The 25,354-nt window shown below is 39.0% G+C and overlaps 1 protein-coding gene across 1 annotated transcript in view; it reads right to left on the minus strand.

Moving 5' to 3' along the window:
* ITGA2 (integrin subunit alpha 2) overlaps nucleotides 1-25,354 on the minus strand; it is a 107,017-nt gene that overhangs the window by 3,971 nt on the left and 77,692 nt on the right. The window contains exons 17-29 of the mRNA XM_032626117.1: nucleotides 23,701-23,852; nucleotides 21,191-21,301; nucleotides 20,517-20,599; nucleotides 18,487-18,628; nucleotides 17,075-17,167; nucleotides 16,015-16,091; nucleotides 15,845-15,928; nucleotides 12,501-12,603; nucleotides 10,909-11,019; nucleotides 9,828-9,932; nucleotides 7,671-7,784; nucleotides 2,877-2,966; nucleotides 297-413 (exon numbers count right to left, since the gene is read on the minus strand). Coding sequence (XP_032482008.1) covers nucleotides 297-413; nucleotides 2,877-2,966; nucleotides 7,671-7,784; nucleotides 9,828-9,932; nucleotides 10,909-11,019; nucleotides 12,501-12,603; nucleotides 15,845-15,928; nucleotides 16,015-16,091; nucleotides 17,075-17,167; nucleotides 18,487-18,628; nucleotides 20,517-20,599; nucleotides 21,191-21,301; nucleotides 23,701-23,852 — 1,382 coding nt within the window. The remainder of the gene's footprint in view (nucleotides 1-296; nucleotides 414-2,876; nucleotides 2,967-7,670; nucleotides 7,785-9,827; nucleotides 9,933-10,908; nucleotides 11,020-12,500; nucleotides 12,604-15,844; nucleotides 15,929-16,014; nucleotides 16,092-17,074; nucleotides 17,168-18,486; nucleotides 18,629-20,516; nucleotides 20,600-21,190; nucleotides 21,302-23,700; nucleotides 23,853-25,354) is intronic.

The raw sequence follows: 25,354 nt of genomic DNA on the forward strand, positions 1-25,354 counted from the left end.
AGTTGAAATGAATTGCATAAAGTTAAATTTTTCAGGGTCTGCTTACTTGCAGGTGAACAAAACATTCAGTGTCTGGATGAAAGAAGGTTGGAGAAAAGGGACCAAGACCAAGGAGATAAAATCCATACTGACTGTTTTCAAGAACATGAGTGAGAATTTGCAAATAAACTTGCATTTCCTTTTTTCTTATGATAGACGAGGAGGTACCATATAAAACAGGTTTGCTCTGTGATAAGGAAATTCAAGACAGAGGTCTTCAGGACCCCTGTATCTTTTAAATATGAAACATTTCTTACCTTCCATAAAACTGCAACCAGAGCTAATAACAAAAGGATTCCAGCAATTGCACTTCCTACTATAACTCCAGTTGGTACTTCAGCTTTCTCGTGGGGTTTCATTATGGTAATGGGAATCTGTAAGTGTATATACAAAACAATTGCGTTAATTTTAGCACTGAAAAAAAGTGAGATGGTCAAATCCTCTAATTTTATAAGTGACGGTCTGGAAAGGGGATGTGACTTCCTCACGATCACATTCCTCAGTTAAATATCGTACGGTACAATCTCGAGAGAAAATGCTCCTGCAAATACAGGCAAGGCGTGCAAGTCTTCCCATTTCCTTCCTTTAACTGCACTGCATCAGTATTTAGTGGATATGTCATCTCTGACAGTCTCAGATGCTTTAATCATTTATGAAATTTGGAACTTTAGTTTCTGGCATCCAGCCTCATCATCAAGTGAAAGCATTTGGAACCCAGTCTTGGGGAGGAGAGTCAAAAAATTAACAACACAGATCCCTTGTGATTAAACAGTAACAACAACAACTACTATGAATTGGGCTCCTAAAATTTTGATTTACTTGATATGGATTGTTAACAAGTAGAAGTAATATCTCAGGGCTCAAGGTCACCTTTTCAGTGATAAATTGCCCTTGAGGTTACACGTGATTCTTAACGTCCACTTCCTGGCAGTCTTTGTAATAGCACGGCTGCCGTAAGAGTTCTAACAGTAAAACTGTATATTCTTTTTTTTTTTTTTTTTAATTGGGGAAAGAATCACAACCATTTTTAAAGAGTTAATTTTGGAGCCAAACAAGGGGAGAAAACCTAATTTATTTACTTGATTTAACACTGAATTACAGTGGCAGATAAGCTGCTTTTCACCACAGAATTTATGAGTTGGGCTAAACTTGAGTCTGGCCTTTTGGTGACCATATTTCTTCTCATTTGGATTTTTAAGAGCTAAACTAAGGCTTTATAAATTTAGGAATAAAATAACTAGATTCATGTAGTTCACTGCTTAGTGGCAGTCATATCCTTACTTCTCACTATTCTAGAACTTCCTAATCCAGGCTCCATGGATCTTTGGGGAACTATGAGTACACGATTTTTGTATTGGCTTTTTAAGTGGGCTTGGAATTCAAATAAATTTAAGAATCACTTGTCTACCTATAGGGATAGGTCGATTTATTATTTGGATTCCAAAATATAATTTTAAAATTTATTTAAGTTATTTGGATTCAAAAAATATTTTTATAGACACAAGTAATAGTTGGCCTCTATTACTTATCAGTATTGCTCAGAGAAAACCATGAAAAGAAAACTCTCCCAAAAGGTTCATTGAAATTGTTCATTTGAATTTTTAATTAATGCATTTATTTAATACGCTTTCTAAAAAAACCCAGATTTCAGCAGAGGTCCAGGTATTGTCTGAGCACTACATTTTTCTGAAATGAACTTTTAAAATATCTATAGTACTTCCCCCCTCCCGAGGCTTAGTTCATAGCACTTTGAATTTGAAGCCCACGTCTCCTTTGGCTCCGTTTCTGACTTTCCACACCCCAGCCTCTGAAGAGAGGGTGCGGGCCTTCGCCGATAGTACTAAACCAGAAGCAGAGCAGCTTCCTCTGTGTGGAATCCTTTCTGCTGGGGCAATAGTGGGACAGCAGGGCTGTGAGCTCCACTCTCAGGCATCGAGAGAGGTCCAGGGTTCACAAGGCCATTGGCTTTTTAGCCAAGTCCATAGACAGCAGCAGTGGACTAGTGGCCTGGGGCCAGCTGCCAAGCTGGCCTCAGGGCGGAGTCTCGAACTGGCTTCCAATTCCTAACAAAAGCGTTGGGAGGAAGATGCCCAAGGCTCTGCCAGCAGATTAGCTGAGCATGGAAATCCTGCTATATCTAAATATGGCATATTCTAACCAGAGTTCCAGTGTGAAGCAAAGTTGTCCCGTGCCAGTCCTTGGAACAGTGAGCCTTTGTTTTCTGTGAACGTACATTTCTTTGCCAAACCCTTTTTTTTTTTAAATCAAGAGAAGCATTTATAGTTTTCTAGACTGAAGATCTAATGAATGAATGGATGTTTCACACAGTGTCAGTGTCTAGTTTTAAAGAGTACTGCTAAAAAAAAGAAAAAGCCCTCTAATAAATGCCTTATTTATTAAGCATACTTAAGCACTTTCAAAAATACTGTAAAATACTATGTATGATTCTAAGGAGCATGACTTAGATTTCATGGCTGAGGATGTAAACTGCTTTGTATAAGCATGAGCAGAAAGGAGGAGCCATGGTGCTGGTTGATGCCTGGAGCAGGGAGGAGGGAGCCACAGCAAGATGGGGCCCCTTGTGCCTCCTGTCAGATCATCACTTCGGATCCAGCTTGGCCAGCGTGGGCACGAGGGGGAGGGCAGGTACACCAGGGGCCTTTTTTGAGTAGCAAACACCCTTATCAAAAGCTCAGCGTGATAAACATTAGCCTTTCAGAGTTTCAGTAAGATACTTCTGTATACATGTAGATGCGAAAGTGACTGTTGTAAATGGTCAGAAATGGAATGCCTGTCAGAGACTCCAGCGCCCACAGGTAGGGATGTGATGCACTCACCGTGACGGTGTTTTCTTCGATCGCATATATCTGAGGGTTATAGGTGTCGATTTCTGCTGCTGCTGTCAGCTGTACTGTCTGAAAAGTCGACTGGAACATAAGAAGAATAAAGAGTATATTTTATCCTAGCAGAAGTTAATGTATAAAACTTGGCATGTTCCTTATTTATGTTCTTGTGGAAAGTGACAAGAGCAAATGCCAACTCTGAAGACTCAAGCATCTGCGTGTGCTTAAATCGCCGACATGCTGGGACCCCATGTGGGAACTTAAACCATGCGGGTGACTGGGCCCTGCCATAGCAAATTAAACGAAGTCTCTTCCTTTCCGATTTGGATTCCTTTTATTTCCTTTTCTTCTCTGATTGCTGTGGCTAAAACTTCCCAAACTACGTTGAATAATAGTGGTGAGAGTGGGCAACCTTGTCTTGTTCCTGATCTTAGTGGAAATGGTTTCAGTTTTTCACCATTGAGGACGATGTTGGCTGTGGGTTTGTCATATATGGCCTTTATTATGTTGAGGAAAGTTCCCTCTATGTCTACTTTCTTCAGGGTTTTTATCATAAGTAGGTGTTGAATTTTGTCAAAAGCTTTCTGGCCTAACCCTAAATGTAAGGCCAGAAACGATCAAACTCTTAGAGGAAAACATAGAACACTCTATGACATAAATCACAGCAAGATCCTTTTTGACCCACCTCCTACAGAAATGGAAATAAAACCAAAAATAAACAAATGGGACCTAATGAAACTTCAAAGCTTTTGCACAGCAAAGGAAACCATAAACAGGACCAAAAGACAACCCTCAGAATGGGAGAAAATATTTGCAAATGAAGCAACCGACAAAGGATTAATCTCCAAAATTTACAAGCAGCTCATGCAGCTCAATAAAAAAAAAACAACCCAATCCAAAAATGGGCAGAAGACCTAAATAGACATTTCTCCAAAGAAGATATACAGACTGCCAACAAACACATGAAAGAATGCTCAACATCATTAATCATTAGAGAAATGCAAATCAAAACTACAATGAGATACCATCTCACACCAGTCAGAATGGCCATCATCAAGAAATCTAGAAACAATAAATGCTGGAGAGGGGGTGGAGAAAAGGGAACCCTCTTGCACTGCTGGTGGGAATGTCAATTGATACAGCCACTATGGAGAACAGTATAGAGGTTCCTTAAAATACCACAAATAGAACTACCATATGACCCAGCAATCCCACTACTGGGCATATACCCTGAGAAAACCATAATTCAAAAAGAGTCATGTACCACAATGTTCATTGCAGCTCTATTTACAATAGCTAGGAGATGGAAGCAGCCTAAGTGTCCATCATCGGATGAATGGATAAAGAAGATGTGGCACATATATACAATGGAATATTACTCAGCCATAAAAAGAAATGAAATTGAGTTCTTCGTGGTGAGGTGGATGGACCTAGAGTCTGTCATACAGAGTGAAGTAAGTCAGAAAGAGAAAGACAAATACCGTATGCTAACATATATATGGAATCTAAGAAAAAAATGTCATGAAGAACCTAGGAGTAAGACGGGAATAAAGACACAGACCTACTAGAGAATGGACTTGAGGATATGGGGAGGGAGAAGGGTAAGCAGTGACAAAGCGGGAGAGTGGCATGGACATATATACACTACCAAAAGTAAGGTAGATAGCTAGTGGGAAGCAGCCGCATGGCACAGGGAGATCAGCTTGGTGCTTTGTGACCACCTAGAGGGGTGGGATAGGGAGGGTGGGAGGGAGGAAGATGCAAGAGGGAGGAGATATGGGAACATATGTATATGTATAACTGATTCACTTTGTTATAAAGCAGAAACTAACACACCATTATAAAGCAATTATACTCCAATAAAATGTTAAAAAACAAAAACAGCCTCTGGGGGTTGGGGTTTAGATACCAGCCGGTTAAAGCGTCCCTCCTGGTAACTCTAACTTGTAAACAGGGGTGAAAAAATGAAGTTTTTAATTGGGAAAGATCATAGTTTAGGTTTTTAAAAACAACGAAGTTTGTGACATGAGAGAAAATTGAAAACTTGGTGTTTTTAAATATTTACCCGAATAAATCACAAAACAATGTGAAATCAGATTCAAAAGGAAGAGAATTTCTCTTCTGGGTACACATGTGTAAAATAATACTGTTTAAAGACCATGCTTGTCAGTGGCAGACATCCTAAACCTTGTGTCTGTGCTAGATAAACATGAGTAATAATTTCAGATTTCCTAATCTAAGCATTTTTATAAAAAATACTGGATTGGGGGCAGGCATATAGGAAGGACATACATTTTATGCTGATGTTATTAGTAACCTCCAAAAATGAAATAATTTTACATGCATTCCTGAATCTAGTTACAGAAAAATAATCTGTTTTTCAGTGGATACATTACTGATGTGTATATTGTTTTCTCTATAATCAAGTATCGGGACTGACACTTACTTCGAGATGGAATACAATGCCCAGATTTGAGAACTGCCTTCACATGATCTGGCTACTAGGATTTAGTTTTTGTGGTTACTAGGGCACATAATTCAATACACTCCATGAGGTAATTTGCTAAACTATATCTGGGAGCCAGAAAGAGAGAATGCATATCCAAAAAGTGAGCAATTTATTTCCTTTCCACTGGCTCAGTCTCTGATTAGCCTTAATTTTCTCAAGATGGAAGATTGCAGTAGAAGTTAACCCTGATCACTGGTCTCTCAAACATACATTATTTGGGGAACATTAGGAGCATTGATGATGGTTTAAATTTAAAAAGGAGTAACAGTTAAGTGGATGTTCTTACTTAATAGTCCCTGCAGACTAGAGATGAAAGAATTTCCTTACAACACTGATATATCTGCCCTCCTAAGTCTGGCCCTTTGCACGGGTATGCAGTATCCTGCAGGGTTAACAAGTAACGGTAGGGGTACCGTGCACACCCAGGAGATTGAAGTCACACACCTGCTAGCATTCAACAAGCCTTTTCCTTACAAAGGGCAACCAACAATGCCACTGATTTGGAAGCCTGAGCAATCACTTTGTGATGAAATTACTTGAAATGTTGACTTGCACTACCTCAGAAAAAGGGCAAAAGGTAGTATATTCACGGGCTCTAATACAGGAAGTAGGATTCGTATTTCAGACTGGATCTCCTAGATGGTCTGAGAACATCCACTGTTGAAATGGTTCAAAACAAGGTGGGGATAAACATTTGACCTTTCATGAAGGAGGAAGATGTGTAGGACATGATATGCAATAACTCTCATGGGTGTTTTTCAGCTTAACTATCATAATAACCATGTTGAAAAAGCATAAATAATACACTTCTTCAGAATTCTGCTTCCAGAAGTGAAACTGCTGCTTCTGAAAACCTTGGGGAAGGTACTATAAAAAGTCTCACAGTTAAAATGATGTAGCTTTAAACAAACTCAAGAAAAACCAGATGCTTTTTACAGAGCCAGGGTGATTGCCTTTTGATTTGCAACAGTCAGTTTTCCTTCCCAGCTGGCAAAGGTTACTATGAAAACATTTGTTCCTCAAATCCAAGGAGCCAAGATCCAATGGGTAAAACTGAGCGCCAAACTGCAGCAGCTGGGATGATGGTATAACTGCCTGCTTTGCAGTCTTACAGGATTTAGAGGCATCCTGAAGGCTTGAAAGCAAATGCAACTAACAAGAAAACCAAATAAAGGCAAACAAGGAGAAAACCCAACTCCTCACTCCTCCACTTCTCTAGTGTTTCACCTGCCTTTCACAATTCCTCTTTCTATTGTGTCTTTATCGAAGAATATTGCTTATATTTTGGTTCCGGGGCCAAGTTCGGAGGGAGCCAAGTTCTCTGATGTGACATAAAACTCCATAGCAGGGAGAGGTTTGTTGGAGAGATCATGAAGTGGTTAGAAAATAGGGAATAGGGTATGGTTGGTAAGCACCTTGAAGACTGATTTATTCATTTAAAAAAAGTTCACTGTGAGCCACAAGGCCCCCTGGAGGTTTCAAACTAATTTGTGTTTTGCTGCCCTCAATCACAGCCAGTGTTAGTAAAATGAACAGCTCGCCGCTTATGTAGTCAGATTTAAGGAGCTCTGTCCATCCTTACACTTCCCGTGCCAGACTGAAATTCTGGCTACCGAAATCTCTGCTGAAAGCAGGTATCACTACTGCCAAGTCACACCTGCCAATTGGAAAAACACTCTGACATTGTTTCGGCACATTCCTCAAACTTGTGAGACTGAAGTGACTTAAAAAAAATTGTAAGCACACTGGGGCTTTCACCAGAGAAGGGATTAAAAACAGGAGAGCAGAGTGGTTACACCTGGCTCTAATATAGGAAGATGGATTCTTAGGTTAGATTCATATACCAGCTAGTTTGAGATCAATCAACAGTCACCTGGGAGCACAGGGAATTGAGGCGCTTTGATTTGGGTGGGGTGGAGACCATAAGTCAGAAAAGTCAAGAGCAGGGGGAGGAAGACAGAGCAGGTGGCCCATGGCACCCCAGGCAGCTGAGGGGATCCTGACACCATTTCCAGAGATTCTGCTCTAGTAGGCTGGCATGGAGTCTAAGAAGCAGATGCTTTACAAGCAGCCCAGGTGATTCTGAGGCACAGCCAGGTTGGGCAAGCTTTGCAAAGGGATGGAAGCATACTGCCTTCCAAGGTAAGATTGCTCTGGGTCACTGGGCACGGCTGACATTAGTCAGAATGCTGATTTTGTCGGAGGGTGCGACCTTATTGACGGTGAAGGCTTATGTTTCAATGCTATCAATGAGCCGAATAAACAAAACTGATACTTACTACTGCGAAAGTCCCGTTCCAGATTCTGGTAGACACATTAAGGAAGTATTCTCCTTTCACCTGCAGGTCTTTCAGCCAGCAGGTGATGTTACTACATGAAGCGGTTCTGCAGTTCTTTCAGGTTGGAGTCAAGGGTAAAAGAAGAGAGAGTTAGTACAAGCTTTAAAAAAATAAACACCAAAATTTTACAAAGACAGATAAAACCCAGTACTGGGAAGGATCTAAGGAAATGAGTAATCTCATGAACTATTAGCAGTAGTTACAACCCTTCTTCTGGAGATTTTAGCATTTTGCCTCAAAATGTAAAAAGCGCATGTCCTTTGCCCCGGCCGCTTCCCATCTGTGTGGAAGGCCTCAGGAGATAATCCTAAGTGTGTGCAGAAGAGTACAGCAGGGCTGTTTACTGAACTAGTGTTTATCAGAGTTAAAGAGAAACAACAACATCAACTATACTCTAGTGTAAGATAAAAAAAGAACTCCAAGACTAAACAATCCGTGTTTATCAACAGTGTACTAGTTAATTACTGAGTATACATACACAAAGTGTAGTACAACTCAGTAACCTCATGGTACAGATGCATTCCTTGAATTTTAAAAAAGTTGTCAGTAAAAGAATCAGTGGTTGCCAAGAGTTAGGGGGGAAGAAGGGATGAATAGGTGGAGCACAGAGGAGTTTCTGGGCAGTGAACTATTCTGCACACGGTAATTGTGGATCCATGTCATTATACGTTCGTCCAAACCGACAGAACACGCATCAAGGGTAGCCTAATGTAAACCATGGACTTTGGGTAATTATGATGTGTCAGTGTAGGTTCATCAATTGAAACAAATGTACCACTCCGGGGGAGTGGGGGGGGGGGCTGGTTCATAGTGTAGGAGGCTGTGGGTAAGTGGGGCAAGAGGTATATGGGAAATTTCTGTAATTTAAACTCAATTTTGCTGTGAACCTAAAATTGCTCTGAAAATAAAGCCTATTAAAAGATCTGTGACATATCGGCCAATGAAAAAAGGTAGCTTGGTCCATTTATGTAACAGTGTACATGTGCTTATATGTAGGTTAATGATTAGAGGTAAGGAAGAATGCTCATTAAATGTTAAGTGGCCAGCTGTTAGATTTCTGGAGAACTTTAGTTTTTTCTTTGTTTTTCGTCTTATGTTTCCTCTATATTGTTCACAGAAGTTGCCTTTTTTACAAAATCAAAACATTTTCATACCCTGAGATGAGTTTCTCCTGAGCATTCTTACATACCTCTGTTCAGATTTAGACCACATTTACACTGTAATTACACTATAGTTACTTAAATAAGAAACTGTTCATTGTTTTCCCATCCTTCATGAAATAAAATAATTGCAATAAAAGAAAAACAGGAGAATTTCAATGTTCATAGGGGAGAACTGAGGTTGGTTTAGGTTTTACTGTTTACTAAATGTTTACTTATTTGAATACTTCGTATGTGCCAAGCGCCATGCTAGATGCTAGACAAGTGTCTTTCCCAAAAAAGTGGCATAACTCTCGAGCAGGAGATGAGAAAATATTGAAAACAGAGAAGGGTGGTCAGAGAGTCAGATTTAACAGCTCAATAAAAGACGTCAGTGATTATGCGGAGGAGGTGAGGGGGGCTTCACCTCCCACACATGCCCAGCTCCCACTCAGCTCTTTGCAACGTTTCCACTGTGCACGACAGAAAACCAGTCTGACGTGGAGTCCTTTTAATATCATGAAATTTGGAACATGTATTTTATAATAATGGCATAAATAATAATTCCAATAACCTAGATTTCAGCTTTTTTTTTTTTTTTTTGCCATACGCCATACGCGGGCCTCTCACTGCTGTGGCCTCTCCCGCTGCGGAGCACAGGCTCCGGACGCGCAGGCTCAGCGGCCATGGCTCACGGGCCCAGCCGCTCCGCGGCATGTGGGATCTTCCCGGACCGGGGCACGAACCCGTGTCCCCTGCATCGGCAGGTGGACTCCCAACCACTGCGCCACCCGGGAGGCCCATCAGCATGTATTTTCTTGATTCACACAGATCATCAAAGGCAAAATAGGAAAGTTCTACCACCTGAGGTGGCAGGAAAAAAGAAGTGCCTCAATTTCCAGGTAAAACAAACAATGAATCACTAAAGGAAGTTTTCACCCCATTAACCTGTCCTCACCAATTCTTTTACATGATGGAAATTTTCACTCTTGAAAGATACAGGAGAAGATGTTTGTCCTATTTTCAGTGGATTTATTTCAGCTTTGCAACTGATGTCACCAGCCTACAAAGAAGGACATCAAATCAGTCTTAGGAAGCAAGATGGTTTACGATGTTATTTTTTACTTGTTAGGAAATCCTATTGTCACATGTTGGGGCAGGGGAGGGGCTCCCAGGATTCTCTTCACTGTGCTGACCTGGCCACACTTCTGTTCATCACTAATGTAAACCCTGAAGTATTCAGATCCTCCTGACGTGACTCGATGGCATGGCGCTGGTTCTTGCAGCCCACGTGTGATGACACAAATTTGTAATAACACTTGTCTGTGAGTGGTTTATTTAATTCAGGCTTTTTTCCTGTGGAACAGTTTAGGATTTTGCTTTCCTGTAGTCACCTATAAACAGCGCAGAAGTAACACTGCTGTAGCATTAGCTAAGTGCTAGACTATGGCTGAGCCACTGTCAGGGGTTTGGCTACAGCATCCCTGTAGCCGGAGGGCTTTTAGAGAAATACCCAGAGGGCTTTTAAAGAAAAACACTGGTCCTAGAGCCTTAGCCCTGGAGATTCTGATTTAATTGCCTGGGGTAGGTTTGGGCATCACATATTTAAAAAGCGACCCAGGTGATTAAATGAGCAACCAGGGTTGGCAACTACCAGTTGAAAGTCCAGGCTGGCAGCTTGAAGACCAGCTACTGACTGCAGCCGTGTAGACCAACTACTCTCCCACTATGGGTTCAACCTCTCACTTCCCAGCCAACTAACTTCTCTATAAACAGGGCTCTGACAAAGTCAGATCTTCAGCTGGTCAGAAGGAGGTTTTAATAATTTCTGCCATCTGTACATCCCTAGACTCAGACATTTCTTATAACAATATCCTGCTTCTAATATGAAATTAACTGCTAGTTACCTAGCACCCAGGGTGCATAGGGGTTATCTTTTCAGTTTCTTGTCTGTATGATGCAAACATGACCACCCCCACTTCATGGAACATTTCCATACGGAAGGTACACGTTTTTATAGGCAGTTTGGCTGCACTTACCTGGTCCGTGTGCACCCCAGTCAGGTACATCAGCGGGTTCTTTCCTCTGGTGTATTGAGGGATATGGATGATTACAGATGCCATGCTGACTGGAACACTTCCTGTTGTTACCTATGTAGTAAGAAAACATTCTGATTGCCGCTACGTCATACACATGTTGGAAGGAATGTGATCAATAACCTCAGCGTTGATGAAGGGCAACTATTAAGTGGTAAGAGTGAGTCCATATGAAAGTGAGTCATTACTTTATGGTCACTCTTTGGCTCACTGTGTTTTACCTCTTGGAAGAATCTCAACATCTACAATTTTAACTGGTAAATAATTTGTGACAGGAGATGATTAAAAACACCTACCATCTGGGGGTTTGGTCTGCTAGGGCATGAAGTCCCACTCTGCCCCTGACTAGCAGTGTGGCTTGGGCAAGGTACTTCACCTCTTTATGCTTCAGTTTTCTCATTTGTAAAATAAAGATAATTGGCATATCAGGAGGTATGCACAGATACAGCCTTTGTTCTCACTGTTGGAAAGTCTGTCCTAATTGTCCAGGGCTCATGCCCTACTGGTTGTTAAACATTTTAAAGAACACTCATAGGAATAATAATCCTATCAATCTCATAAATGATCTGGGAATTAAATGGGTTAACATACATAAAGCACTTCATACAAAGGCTGATACTTATTACATGTTCTTTGAATATTATATACTACTAATTGACTAAATGTTTCATTAAAGAAGTAGTTGCCAAATACCGTGTACATTTTATAAATTCCAGTATCTGGATCACAAATCAAGACTCCTTTAAGAACTTTTTAAATCACTGAATTATAGAGTTGCAACCATGTGACACACTTATAGGAAATGTACAAAAATAAAGTGGTAATCACTAAGGGTGGTGGATGGATTCTTCCCTTTTTATTTTCCAAAGTTTATGCAATGTTATTATAAAATATAATTCTCTCATAAATTCATTTCTCTTTATATAACTGAAAACAAACTTTAAATTTGTACTTTGTACTTTACTAATAGCCAATAGAAACTGATTTTAAAATATTTTATATACTACTTAGCATGACTGTACAAAATAAATATTTGTATACAAATGGTGAGCTTCGCAAATAGAAGTGGTTTCCAAGGATAAATTGGCATACTGATTATATTTCAGAGACTTTTGTCCATAGTAATATCATTATATTACTGCTCTGTTGATTAATGTGCAACATTTGCTTTCAAAATACATCAATTATCTCTTACCCAGGACACATAACCATGTACAAAGCCCACCTGTTTACTTATCAATGGTCTACCTTAGTAGTTCTCAAAGTATGGCACCCGGGCCAGAAACATCAGCGTCACCTGGGAACTTGTTAGAACTGCACATTGTTAGGTCCACCCCAGACCTTTTGAATCAGAAACACTGGAGATGGAGCCCAGTGACATGTGTTTTAACAGGACTCCAGGTGATTCTAATGCGTGCTCAAGTTTGAGAACCACTGGTATATTTCAACTTCTTTTTACTTTCTTCTTCTCCTCCTGCCCTCATTTTTTTCCCCCCTTTCTCTTGATTTTCCATTCTTATGTCAGGTTTACCAACCTTAATGAAGAAGATGAATTTTGGACCAATATCTTCAAAATTGTTCACAATAGAAGGAATATTCCCATCCGAGGAGACTTCATAAAAATTTATGTTGGTAGATCTGTTGGATGATGTTTGTAAAGCCGAATATTTTAGTTATGCTATTGTTCTTGAAGTTTAATATTTCTTTTATCTAAATATCTTCTAGCTTATTTTACAAGTGAAAGAGTTTACATTTAGGTACAAAACATTAAATGAAAACAAATGCTTAGTATGGACTTATCCAGTTATACATTTCTAAGGCTAAAACAAGTTCCTTTCAAAACATATCCCTTAATGATCACTCTGCTGAGATTCTTTGTGTTATATGTGTATCAGTTGTAAAGTTTCTAAAATAAGTACAAATGTATTAAGAATTTGTAGTGAAACTCTTCTCAAGATATTATATCTTGACAGGTATGTCAAGATATATTGACAGGTGTGTTAATATAGTGGACACTTGGTCCTTACTGATTGGATGAATGGATTTGTAAGGCAGAGGATTTTCCACTTGGTATGATGGCTGAAATACCATGATAAGATATCGGGCATTAGCTCCTACACTACTCATCACTGGATGCCTGTGAAACGGGGTATACATTTTATTTATTATTCCTTCTCCCTATTCTTCCCTAGTTCCAAACCAGCTCTGACACTTTGGTCTGAATTGGGGTTGGTCAGTCTATTTCCACCACTGACCATACAGACCATCTCTAAGGTGGCTGACCCAGGAGTTTTATTAGACTAGGCCTAGAGGCACTGGCCTAATTGGACTTCTTTGCTTGGGGCTGCTGAGTAGGGTTTGCAAGGGAAGTGATGACCAGGCCAGAGGGAACCCCATAGGACCACTCAGACTGGAAGGTAACTGAATACCATTCCCTCTCTTCACTCATTGCTGGGAATCTGAGGATGGATTTCAACTAGGGTAGCTTCATTGAGGGGTGGAGGGTATATAGCAGGGATGGGAGTCTGAGAAGCAATATTTATTTCCAACAGACAATTTATCCTAACTACAGGATGTTGATTCTATTTCCTAAAAAAAAAAATTGGACTGGATATTTTCTGAGATAGAGTTGTTTGGTTTCTTTACTGAAAATCTTGCCTTTTTCTTTTTTTATGCCTTAGAATTTTTTCCCAAATTCTCAAAAGGAAAATATGCCATAGGGACTTAAATAGATATAGTATTTGTCAAGGTTATGTCTATGAGAGGAAACAATGATTTGTCAGCCTTACATGGAAAATGGGAAAACAGGCTAGGATTTAAAACAGAAAGCCTGACCCCAATAAAAATTAATTACAATAAAAGAAAATAGAAAGTCTGGCTGTACGTCCGTGAATTATTCCCTTTGCCTTCCAGAAGATCTTTGTGCGAGCCCCTAAGTATGGCCAGTTTTTAAATTGATTAATATGCTCTGTTTTTGCATTTTAAAGAGATCCAGTATTTTTCCATGTTACTTAAGTGTTCCTTCAGTTACTTAAGTATTGATCAATATATTTATATTAGCAGTTAGCTATACTCAGGCGGATCTTGTTTTAGAAGTAATTCTGTCATCTATTTCCATCCATCATATTTGCACAAAATAATTACACATTTATACAGTATCAAAGTGATTCCTAAGGGATATACTCAATAATTGGGTAGGACTTATTTTTCAAAAAAAGTAAACTCTGTGTGTGTGTGTGTGTGTGTGTGTATGATGCATATATCCTGGTAGATAAATAAACCCTGTATCTGGAAGGTATTCTGAAAACAGTCAAGTTAGTCATCTACAAAATGACCAGAGGAGATGCGGAGGGATGATTTCACTTTTCGTTGTGTACGTCTCTGTAATGTTTGGATTTTCTATCCATGTACATTTAATATCTTTTTTTTACAAAAGACATTAAGAGAAATTATCTGAGAGGTGGGATTAGGAGCCACTTTAGCTTTATTCTTTATAATTCTCCATACTTTTTTTAACTGCATGATATACTTAAAAGAATATGAGAATGTCTGAGAATCCAATTTACCATCACAAAAAATACATAGCTAAGATGTTAGTAAAAGTGAAGTCCCACTTCAGTATTGTATTTATTTCATCTTAAAATATCTGAAAAAATTGGCCATGGTGGGAGAATGGAATTAGAAAAAGGCTCTATTAACAAAAAGCATTTAGGATGAGAAAGAAGCATTAAAGGTAGGAAGAAAAAAAATCAGGTAATGTGGTGCTATCAATCTCTTTGGCTGCATCTGTTTTCAATTACTTATTTTAGCAGCTGAGGGCCCTTTGAAATCTGCAGTTACTGAATAATTTTTCAGGGATGGATGACTTGGGCTATACTTTGTTTCTGCTTTTGCTGTTTGCAACTCACTCGATAAGGAAGCATTCTTTTCATCTTTGCTCATGTGTCTCTAGCTCTAGACATAATGACATTTTTTCCTTTTTGTTTTTACTCAGGGATCTGTTGGATGATCTACATATTCCATGCTGTAGGGGCTGGAGTGATGTTAGAGAAATCTGCGGTCACTGGACACTTTGAAGTGTGGCTCCTTGGGGATATGCTGCTGCGTGTTTTCCAGGGGTCACTGATCTGTGCTGTGAAGCTGCCTTAGTGTTTCAGCAGGTAGAGAACTCTGGTTCCCAGGCTCGGAAATGGGTGTCCCCTGCAGCCTGTGTACCTGCATAGCTGTGCCCCAATGTGTCTGTGCCCATGAACCCACTTCCCTTCTTGAAGGTGATCCCATTAGCACCTGTGGTGTCTATACGTTATTCACCTCTCAAGACACATGTCTCTGAACAATTCAAGATAACTGGTATCAACTAGTACCATTTTGAAAAATGCCTCATTTTCTCCTGGTTGGAAGAAACCCCTAATCTGCTATGTCAGGAATTTTCCAACCAGAAACTAATTTTCTGTAACTAGATTCAGTATTTGTATTTGGGGCTTCAACGTCCAGGAGTGGGGACATTGCTTGAGATCTCACGTGGACAGTAGGACACAGGCGTGGAGAAGGAAGTGGTGGCGGCTCCTCAGGGCCCTGCGAGTTCTGCTTTGACAGCTTGTCCGAGGGCCTGCGGGGGAGTTTCCCTTGGCATGTGACAGAGGATTATTCCTTTGTCTTTCTGGTGTTGCTCTTAGTCAATAAACCTAAAGAGTCCCTCAAGATTCCCCTAGGCACCAGTTTGTCCCTGGACTTCTGTTTTAGTTGACAAGGAGGAAATATTTTAATTCAAATTCCCCAGTTAAGAATGAGCATACAGAGGACTTGTTCAGTCATGAACCAAATATGTTAAGAGCCAGAGTGATGTCCATGGTCACAGGCTGCCCACTGTTTGACCTACCTTGTTATGTGAATTTCGGCATCATACAGCAGAGAGAGTTTGAAGTTGACTGAATTATCTGCCTTGTTTTCCTCGTAGCTTTCACTATTGAAAGGAACATGAGGAAATTACTGAAAGAGAAATATTAGAAAAGCCTCCCATCATTAATTCATGACTTCATCATGTTTTACCTTAAGGCTTGGAAACTGACAGAGGCCTGATTCTGAAGGTTTTGAAGATTGAAGTCGAAATTAATAGTGAAAGTCACCTATACACAAAATGAAAATTCATCAGTCTATGACGCTTTGTGCTCCGGGACCAACATGAAAAAAAAGTGGCCCATAAAAGTAAACTCACTCCCATTTGATTCTGAATTTTATAAACCTTAAGCTTTATAATTTGTAGAATAGCTATGTATTTGTCCGCCTTGCCTTACCTTCAGAATAGAACTGAATTCACCTGACATATATATACAACACATCACAGGCACTTACACTTATCTGAATTTGAAGGCTTTGTGCTGATGTAAAATTTGCTTACCAGGGGTTAAAAATGATATCCATGACTCTGTAAAGCACTTTGACCAGTGTTGGTCAATGTGTTCAGAAATACAGAACTTTCTATATCGTATGTGCCTTTGGGAATGAACTGCACAGGGGAAAATCCCACTTTTATTAATATCTTAAAGAAAACATGCAGATATTTAAAAACTTCCTCTAAATATGCAGGCAACATTGATAGTCAAAAGGATAAAGAAGATGTGGTATATATATATACAATGGAATATTACTCAGCCATAAAAAGAGACGAAATTGGGTCATTTGAAGAGATGTGGATGGACACAGAGACTGTCATACAGAGTGAAGTAAGTCAGAAAGAAAAACAAATATCGTATATTAACGCATATATGTGGAACCTAGAAAAATGGTACAGATGAACCGGTTTGCAGGGCAGAAATTGAGACACAGATGTAGAGAACAAACGTATGGACATCAAGGCGGGGAAAGCGGTGGGGCAGTGGTGGTGGTGGGATGAATTGGGAGATTGGGATGAACATATATATACTGATGTGTATAAAATCGGTAACTAATAAGAACCTGCTGTATAAAAAATATAAATTAAAAAAAAACCATGAAGGCAGTTATTTTGTGGTGCCTATCAAATGACGATACCTAATAAAGATGGTTCATTGGTTAACACTGGTGGCAAGGAGGGGCCAGCATGGATTTAAAGATAAAATGCAAGGTGTACCTGTTGTTCCCTTTTTAAAGCAGGGTAGCCCACATTGCAGGTAACAGACTTCTGAGATGAAGCAATCTGGCATGTCACTTCTGTCCCATCAACCTGAATGAGACCAAGGAAACAATGATCAATTAGTATGCAAAGTATGTGTGCATGCGCACACATACATGCTGAAGGATGTATAAACCACCTGGAAATTCCAGCAGAAAGGTTGGTTCACACCAAGACTTGAAAATTTTATATGAATTGTCCAAGTGGCTAACGTACTATTTTTTTATTTTTGCAGTACGCAGGCTTCTCACTGTTGTGGCCTCTCCCGTTGCGGAGCACGGGCTCCGGACGTGCAGGCTCAGCAGCCATGGCTCACGGGCCCAGCCACCCCGCGGCATGTGGGATCTTCCCGGACCGGGGCACGAACCTGTGTCCCCTGCATCAGCAGGTGGACTCTCAACCACTGCGCCACCAGGGAAGCCCCTAACATACTATTTTTTATTGCTAAGCAGGACACCCAACAAGACAAAGGAGAGGTCAAATACTGGAATTTTACCCAGAAATAAATCATATTTCTTGTATCTTAGAAGCACAAAATAACTTTAATCCACTATTTAGAAATGCTGTCTTTAATGCATACTTTTCTCTCAGTATATTTTCAAAGTTGTAGTTTCAAGAGAAAGACAAATACAGTTTTTGTTTATACCTTAAATCATTTAAAGAATCATTTTAGTTTTCCTCAGGATTTTTTCTCTTTAAAATAAGTTGTCATTTGGCACAAGAAATTTAAACACTGAAGTCAGAATAGGTTTAGAACACTAAATCTATTAAGTTCACATTGACTTTAAACTGGATGAAACTGTTTTTTAATCCTTTCATCAAATAGTGAATTTGGAAAATCTCAGCTTTTTCCTTCTCTCCTTTTCACTGCTTGGTGGCAGAGGAGGGACCAGAGGGACATTCACGGGCAAGTGTGTTCCTGCTATAGCGATCAAGTCAACATGATTAACTGATCTCATTGGAATGCGGCCTCTTGGCAGCAGCAAGACCTGTGGTTACTAAGCTCTGGCTGAGCTGTGGGACTCTAATTTCTCAGAGCAAGTGCAGCTCCCAGCATCTGTGCGGCACCGAGGAAGCCTCATCACACAGATGGCTTGAGGAGAGTTTATGGTAGAGTCTGGCTACTACTGCCAAGTGTCAGGGCAAAGGAAAGCTGACCCAAGCTGTGAAGCAGAATTGGTCTAGATACACAGCCAGGATATGTTCCCAAGTGGTTTAACTAGTTGGGAGCCACAAGTCAGGACTGATCATTCTCAGGGTTAAGGAGTTTCTTCAGAAAATACAGAGGACATGGAGATTTGAGTATAAGGGAGACGGTAATTGACAACAAGTAGGAAACAGATCAGTTAACACAGGGTGCTTTCACATACCGGCATGGACCAGGAAGCAAAAAACAGATTTTCTGAAAAATCAACAACAATCCCACTGTTGTATGCACTTTCCTTTTTATTTTTCAGTGTTACTGAAAACGTTAACCTTTTATTTTGGTTGCTGACAATGAAGGGCTGTTGTCTGTTAAAAGTAAAAAGGAGAAAAAGAAAGTCATTACAGTTTTTTTTTTTAAAAAGTTAGTATTCAAATACTTTACTCATTAAAAAAAACTCTTTAGATTTACTATTTAGAAGACTGAGAAAATTGCTTAATAATAAATTATCTTCATAGTAAAATAATATTGACAATGAATGACTAAATGCTACTGGATTTTCTTTTTTGTTGCTTTTAATTACATTGCAGAAAAAAGCACCATCCAAATACAAGTGGTTTTATATTTCTTAGTGTTTTACTTCTATATGGATGAGAGAAATTGAAATTTATGTTTTTATTTAATTTTTTTTATTGACATATAGTTGATTTACAATATTATATTAGTTTCAGGTGTACAACATAGCAATTCAATCTTTTCAGAGATTATACTCCATTTAAAGTTATTACAAAATAATGGCTGTGCCACTACAATATATTGCTGTGCCGTACAATATATGCTTATTACTTATCTATTTTATACATGGTAGTTTGTATCGCTTAATCCCCTACCTCTGTCTTTCCCCTTCCTCCTTCCCTCTGCCCACTGGTAACCACTAGTTTATTATTTTTAACTGTGAGTCTATTTCTGTCTTGCTATATACGTTTGTTTTATTTTTTAGATTCTCTATATAAGTTAGAACATAAAGTATTTGTCTTTCTCTGACTTATTTCATGAAGCATAATATGCTCTAGGTCCATCTGTGTTTATTGCAAGAGGCAGAACTTTATCCTTTTTATGGCTGAGTAATATTCCACGGGCCCAGCTGCTCCACGGTATGTGGGATCCTCCTGGACCGGGGCATGAACCCGTGTCCCCTGCATCGGCAGGCGGACTCTCAACCACTGCGCCACCAGGGAAGGCCCAGTTGTTTGGTTTTTTGAGTTGTATGAGTTGTTTATATAGATTGGATATTAACCCCTTATTGGTCATATCATTTACAAATATTTTCTCCCATTCAGTGGGTTGTCTTTTTGTTTTGTCAGTGGTTTCCTTTGCTGTGCATAAGCCCTTAAATTTAATTAGATCTCATTTATTTATTTTTGCTTTTATTTCTTTTGTCTTAGGAGACAGAGACAGAAAAAATACTGCTACAATTTATGTCAAAGAGTGTTCTGCCTATGTACTCTTCTAGGAGTTTTATGGTTTCAGGTCCTTACTCCATTTTGTGTTTATTTTTGTATATGATGTGAGAAAATGTTCTAATTTTATTCTTTTACATGTAGCTGTCCAGCCTTCTCAGCACCACTTATTGAAGGGATTGTCTTTTCTCCATTGTATATTCTTGCCTGTGTCATAGACTAATTGATCATAAATACATGGGTTTATTTCAGGACTCTCTATTATGTTCCAATGATCTATATATGTGTTTTTGTGCCAGTACCATGCACTTTTAATTACTGTAGCTTTGTAGCATAGTCTGAAGACACTTCTAACTTTGTTTTTTTCCTCAAGATTGCTTTGACAATTTGGGGTCTTCTGTGGTTCCATATAAATTTTAGAATTATTTGTTCTAGTTCTGTGAAAAATGTCATGGGCATTTTGATAGAGGTTGCATTAAATCTGTAGTTTGCTTCGGGCGGTATGGACATTTTAACAAAATTAATTCTTCCAGTCCAAGAGCACAGGATATCTTTCCATTTCTTTGGATCATTTTCAGATTCCTTCATCAATGTTTTATAGTTTTCAGAGTATAGGTCTTTCACCTCTTTGGTTAAGTTTATTCCTAGATACTTTGAAATTTAGATTTTAAAGGTTTTTAAGAGCTATAGATATTTCTTTTATAGAAAAAAATCTCTATAAACATTCACCCAAATGAAGTAATCTATTGTGTCTTTTATTTCTACAGTTTTCACTGAACTTTAAAGGAAAACTTACTGAGCTGCTGGCAGCTGTTGAACATCTAGAACTAGATCAGAGATGCAAACTCCATCATCACCACAATCTTTATAGAAAGGGATCTACAAAAAAGGAAAAATAATCCCAGAAATTTGCTCTTGAGTTAAGAACGCAAATTGTGGAAGAACACATATAGTATTATTCCATTTACATAAAGTTCAAAACTATGCAGAACTAAACAATGTTTTAGGAATATATACATGTTTAGCAACATCAGAAAGAAAAGCATTGATAAATGCAAAATTCAAGATGATGATTTGCTTTAGGGGAACAAGATAAAAGTGGGTATGATGGGGTGGGGAGTGATACAGAGAATTTCAGAGGTATTGGTACCATTTTATTTTTTTTAAGTGGGTGGTGAGCACAAGGTGTTCACTTTATTGTTATTTATTTCTTCAACAAACATTCATTGAGCACCTGTGGTGGGCCAAACACTGCTCAAGGTGCTGGGAATAGAGCAGGGAACAAGGAAAACAAAAATCCCTGCCTTCATGGAAATTACATGCTGGTAAACTTTACATATAAGTAACTGTATTTCAATTAGAAAATTAACAACGTAAAGGCTATGTCCTAAGTATCCTTCAAACACTAAGGCAGTGACTGTGAAACTTTGTCAGCTAGTCCGAATTCCAAGAAAGGCAAACTACACTTACACTGAAGACCTTGACTGTCTCAGAGTAGGCTTCAAGGGCAGGGTTAGTGCCAGGGTTTTCCAGACTGATGTTCACACACAGATCCAGAGAGCTGACAACATCAGAGGGCTCCTAAACACACACATGCACAGAGTCAGTTGATTAGGGCACGGCAGCTTCAAAACAAGAAAACAATCACAAATGTGTTCATGATTAAGGACACAGTCTACTCTCAATCATGCAGAATAGCTCTGTTTTGAATTTTCAAGGGTCTTGCTTCTTCACTTCTGTTCTAAGTCTGCTCTTAGCCTCTCTACTTCTAAGAGACTTAAAAACCTGGGCTCAGTAAAATTTGAAGCAATAATTCTTAGTTAAGCTCATCAGTAATCTCATTATTTATACACAAGTAATTGTCAATATTTAGATGAGATGTCCAGTTTTAAATGCTCAGAAGACCCCTCAGTCATTACCAAGCTCTGGGGCTGTTGGCCATGTTCTTCCAATTCCTATTGCCAAGACTTATGGAGTCCTTAGGTGTCCTGACCAAATCTCTGGAAGAGAATATTAGGACCTACAAGGGAAAGAAGTGCCCAGGGTTGGCTGTCAGGAATGGACAAGGGGACTCCCTTCCTTAGAACCTAACTTTAGTCTACAAAACCAGATAAAGTGTTTCCCACACTTCAAACCAAGCTCCCCAACTTCTGGCCTAGCTGACTGTTAGTGGCTGAACTGCTCTTTGCACATAGAAGATGATGCACGTATCACTCTACAGACATTAAAACCAACACTGTCCAGCTACAAGTACGACATTTCCTCTTTGTCTTTAGTAAAAACAGTGGAGGATTTGCAGTGTTCCAGGAGGCCTGGGCCGCTTCCGGTTTTTGAGGTTTCCTGTCTATTGAAAAATGAAAATAATGCTAAAACAGGGTTACAAATGCCATCTAGCATTCTTCTTCAAGAAAGAACAATGTCTGTACAATGGTAAGCACTAAAAATGAAGTCTGCATTTTCCTAGAAGTGGTGTCTTTATTATCTCTTAGTTCACTCACAGGCAGGACTTACTCCTATCTTGAGCCCTTTTGGAGGGGCCTGACCACTACGATGGCTTCCTGACTACAAGGAAATGTGTCCTCGGCTGGCTGCAGGGTTGGCACATGGGATGGACTTTGGTATTGATAGCAAATGTGGTGTGTTACGTGGAACACCTGTGGTCTTAGCTGACCACAATAACACACATCTCGTAAAAACTTCACCAATATACATGTCAGAGAACAGGAGATATATCTATATACACACATACATACATACACCACAGCCTGGCTGTCTTCATTCCCCCACAATGGATTACACATTTAATTCGATCCACCACTTAGCACAAGGGTAAGAGAAAATGCAATCTGGCTTTTATTCCTTTAAAGAAGCTGTATAATTGGTACATTAACAACAACAAAAAAGTCCAGGCCTTCACAAAGAAGAAACCTTCAACTTGAATATAAATAACTCAACTGATTTTAGTCCATCCGACCATTAACTTTGTTTTTCCAACTCTTATACTTAGCATTTCTTGAGATGTTATCTCTGTACCATCCATCTACATCAGAAGTATTTGGGGATGTCCCTTAGACCTACGCATTCCTTGGGCCTTCAAACCCAAATTTCTGGTGGTGGGGTTCCAGAATATCCATTTTATAAAAGTTTCCTAGGGCTTCCCTGGTGGCGCAGTGGTTGAGAGTCTGCCTGCCGATGCAGGGGACACAGGTTCGTGCCCCGGTCCGGGAAGATCCCACATGCTGCGGAGCGGCTGGGCCTGTGAGCCATGGCCGCTGAGCCTGCGCGTCCAGAGCCTGTGCTCCGCAACGGGAGAGGCCACAACAGTGAGAGGCCCGCGTACCGCAAAAAAAAAAAAAAAAAAAAAAAAAGTTTCCTGAGTAAATTACACTTTCAAATACCATTACATGGTTTCTAGGGGGAAATATTCATGTAATTTATAAAATAGATTTTCTTTTAGTTTTGTCCTGATAAGCACTTTTCCTACTTGGGAGAGTTTCAAAATCCATGTGAACTGTAGTAATTATGGCATAAGATTATAGCCAATAATTTTTACCTTATAATCTACCATCCTTCACCTGTATCAATTTAATCCAATAATGGAAAGGACAATTAGAATTGTCCTTTTCAGTCGTTTAAAAGTAAATAAAATTTCTCCTCATATGAAAATGTCAAAATAAAATTTATTGTCAACTAAAAGTTCTTCCTGTTAAACATTTAAGAAAGCACTGTCCTTGATTTAAGAATCTTATTTTCAGCCCTTTTACTTGCAATCCCAAATAAAATTTAATGCAACTAACTTACACAATAATAGAATGTGACCGTATATACTAGTATAAAGGAAATACACTCCTGTTCATAGATAAGAAAAGCATTAACTAGAAGAACAAGCATTTATCTAACTCATAAGCTTCCATTTTAGGCTTTCGCCATTCATTAGTCTTTAAGAAGAAATGAGATGAAAGGGATGACTGAGGCCTCACCTGTATGTGGATGATGTACTCAGAGCAACTCTGTGCTTGATTTACTATCATGGTCTTCTGCAAGCACCTTTCATTATTTTCTTTAAATAATCCCCTGGAGGTTACTCTGGGTGAATATTGGTCTGCATCAATTGTGATGTTATATACAATGGCTATAATAAAAGTCAAAGAAATGTTATTACAAATAAACTTCTAAGGAAAAAGCATCCCTGTTTTATCGTGTCTTACTGGGTAAAGTCTTTGACTTCAAGAAAACAAAAACCAGTCTTTCTATTGATGGCCTGTGAATCATGGATGGCCTATGATATTTGTAATTCTAGCTCTGGTATGATGTGTCAATACGTGACTGTGGATGCAAAGAAATGTGATTCAAAGAAACATGGCTTGATGCAGTGGAAGGAAAAGTAGATTCACCCCCAGGAAATCTACTGAATGAAGTTGGTCAAATTACTTCCTCAAATACCGGTTTCATTGTCCATAAAGTGGTGACATGAAAAGGAAAGGAACTGTTGAGTGCCTACAATTGAACACATTCTTATATGTTATCTTATACAAGTTTTACAATAAACCTGGAATGTAGACATTATTATCCTATTTTTCAGATTATGAGCAGAATATTATCCTATTTTTCAAAATAATTCACCTCAGTTCATACAGCTAGGACATGGTCAGAAATAAAGTTGGGGTAATTTTGAAATCAGATCCCATGTTCCTGCTGTTTCTATGCAGTTTTGAGGATTCACTGTTATTTGAGGATGAAGTTAGATACTCTAAGGGGACATGTATAGTGCCTGGCATATTCTAGATGCTTACTTGGGGGAAGGTATGTAACACTGCAGTAACAAGTTTTGAATCAGACGGATGCTTTGAATCCTAATCCCACCATTTACAAGCTTTAGGCAATTTGCTTAACCTCTTGGAACCTCCATTTCCTCACCTATCAAACAGAGTTAATACTACTAACCTAGGGAAATGGAAATGAGAAATGTGATAAAAATTGATGTCAGTAGCCAATGTCCAAACTATCAGAACCTTCAATAAAGTCTGCTGGCTACATGTCCAAAACCGAGAGACAAGATCTGATACTATTAATAGCATCAAATGCCTTATTTGGGAGTACTCTGTCTTATTACCTCCACTATTTTAAAGGTTGAATATACTTCCAAAAGCATTCTATGCGTTACCTTTCAAATATCTGTTAGAAGTGATGTATAATTTTTCTTGCTCCGATGACTTAATGAGGTTAACAAAGATAAAATACAAAGGAATCAAGAACTAAAAATAAATGGTGAAAATAAAGCCAAGGACAAGTTATGCTGGGGAAGTGATTGTGGCTAGGACAAAGTTAGTAGGTGTGGTAATTATACTGTTTTATTTTTTTTCCAACAGCTTGGTAAAAATGATACATAGTCATATAGGCAATATAATAATCCTTTTAATGTTATTAGCTTTAAACTGGAGTGTCACCTGATGCAATAAATAATAGAAGCCGTATGCTTTATAAATTCACTTTTCAAAGTCACAGAGTTGGGATTCCTGTCTTACATAGTATTATTGCCAGGTAATTAAGTGACAAATGATCATGACTGTGTCGACCTAAGGCATTAAGAAGAAGGATTCAAAGGGAAAGATGCCCAGTAGCAGGAAACCCTAG

The sequence above is a fragment of the Phocoena sinus genome, chromosome 3, assembly GCF_008692025.1.
Source record: "Phocoena sinus isolate mPhoSin1 chromosome 3, mPhoSin1.pri, whole genome shotgun sequence".
Lineage (NCBI taxonomy): Eukaryota > Metazoa > Chordata > Mammalia > Artiodactyla > Phocoenidae > Phocoena > Phocoena sinus.